Source organism: Pseudomyrmex gracilis, unplaced genomic scaffold, assembly GCF_002006095.1.
Source record: "Pseudomyrmex gracilis isolate BER0280 unplaced genomic scaffold, ASM200609v1 scaffold_663, whole genome shotgun sequence".
NCBI lineage: Eukaryota > Metazoa > Arthropoda > Insecta > Hymenoptera > Formicidae > Pseudomyrmex > Pseudomyrmex gracilis.
This window is the reverse complement of record NW_018021247.1, coordinates 18,698-20,748: the sequence shown is the minus strand read 5'-3', so window position 1 is coordinate 20,748 and position 2,051 is coordinate 18,698. Positions and strand designations below refer to the sequence as shown.

Genomic DNA, 2,051 nt, shown 5'->3' with positions numbered 1-2,051 from the left:
ATAAAGTTAAAAGATAAGAGTCTAAAAATGTAACTAGATAAAGTTAAAATTATTTAACTTTTTAACTTTTTAACTTAACTTTTATCTTTTTAACTAGACACTACCCAACCTTGATTTTAGACGTATGTGTTACATAGTCAATAGCAGATTAAAAAATATGACAAGTAGATNTTTATGATAATAAAATAAAATGACTTTTGCAATTAAAGGTAATGCTACTGTTAAATGGGTAAAGAGTCAATGGAAAGATCTACAAGATGCGTACGTAAAAGCAAGGAAAAAAATAAAAGCATATGTTCCAAGTGGATCCGACACAGCTTCTGCAAAAAAATTGAGGCAAACTTCTTTTCGCTTTTTTGAACAGATGCAGTTTTTGGAAATAACATTAGCCACAGAAACGTAAGCAACATTTGCATAATAATGCATATAATAATTTATATAATAATAATAAATAATACAGCAATTTTTTGACATATGTAATTAAATATATATGTTATTTTATTTATTTAGCACCATCAACTCTTTATCATTTGAACCAGCATTACTGCCTAGTACGTCAGCATCAGATCATTCTTTATTTGACAGCAACTGTCCTGATTCGATAATCAATTTAGACGTGAGTTTACCCGAAACATCACAACAGTCAACAACGTCAAAACTGACGCACAACGAACCGATATCTGCATCTTATCTTTTTCCTTCAAATACGGTTGCATCAAATGCCAATTCATCAAGTGTATCAAAGAATAAACGAAGTAATTCACAATATGAAGTAATTTATTTGCTTAATATTTATCTGATAGAAACTATATCTTATTTTTGTTTTTATAGAGCGTTTTAATAGTACTGAAAACAAAAAGAAGATACAGGAAAGCTTATTAGAAGCTTTATATCACCCATTAAAGCAGTCAGATCCAATCGACGGAATATTGCTTAGATTAGGTGAAGGTCTTCGTCGTTTACCTTTCCGAAAAAGAACTCAATTAGAAATTCTATGGTTACGCAAACTTATGGCAGTTGAAGAACGATGTTCTAATAACTAATGAATTAGATAACTTGGTTTATTTATTATTTTGTTTATTTTTAAATTTTTATACAGTTGATCCGTTACTATACAGTTACTATGTAGTATTATATAGTTTATTGTAATTTTATTTTATGATTGCACTGAATCTAATTAAGTTATTTGTAAATTGTGCAATATGTAAATGTTTAATTATAGATAAAGTCGTGCTAAAGTTTATGTAAATGTTTTTGATTATCTGTTTTTTACATTAATCATTATATTTAAAAATTATTATTAAGCATTTTATCTCATTGCCAGGACAACGCGCTAATATCATTTAAAAAATTTGTAAAATCTTCTCCAATTTTTCTAGCTGTAGCAGAATTAGAAAAGCGATCTTTCAATAGATTTCTCAAACCATCAGATATTATTGCTTGGTCTTGTGCAGTAAAATTTGAATAATGTGTTTGTGTCACATTTGAATTTCTTTCGATAATTATTATATAATTATGTAAAGCAGTTGTCGCCTGAATAATCTTTCGAATTGTAGACACAGAACCCAGATAGCAAGCACACGTCATTTTGACGTTTCAAATTTGTCATTTTTGGTCATATATCGTCAAAATGACCAATTTTAGTACGTCTTTTACATGACTTTTGATTGACGTCATGATGTTACGTCATTATGATGTCATATTGCTGTCATAAAACTGACGAGTATATTTTATTATTGATGTAATTATACGTATTACGATATAATGTAATTATACGTTGTGACGTGGTGTTCGCGCCGCTTCCCCCCTTGCCACAAAAGGTATCTTCCGAGGGAGTCCCGAAGTGTGGGCTGGTCTTAAGCGCCAGGATCCTCCAGGGCTTGCACACCGTATTACGTTTTAGTTACTTATTTCTTTTGTTTGTATTCTTTTTTTTATAATATGTAAAATTGGCGCCTCACCACCCGAGGGCTCACCCCGCCGAAGGACATCGAGGGAGACGAGTGGACAGGAAATCTAGCGAGGAATAAGGCGCGAACCAGAACCCAGGG

The 2,051-nt window shown here is 31.3% G+C and overlaps 1 protein-coding gene across 1 annotated transcript in view; it reads left to right on the top strand.

Moving 5' to 3' along the window:
- Window positions 1-1,043, top strand: part of LOC109861255 — a 2,411-nt gene extending 1,368 nt beyond the window's left edge. Inside the window, exons 3-5 of the mRNA XM_020440811.1 lie at window positions 210-399; window positions 511-755; window positions 832-1,043. Coding sequence (XP_020296400.1) covers window positions 210-399; window positions 511-755; window positions 832-1,043 — 647 coding nt within the window. The remainder of the gene's footprint in view (window positions 1-209; window positions 400-510; window positions 756-831) is intronic.
- The last annotated feature ends 1,008 nt before the right edge of the window (window positions 1,044-2,051 follow it).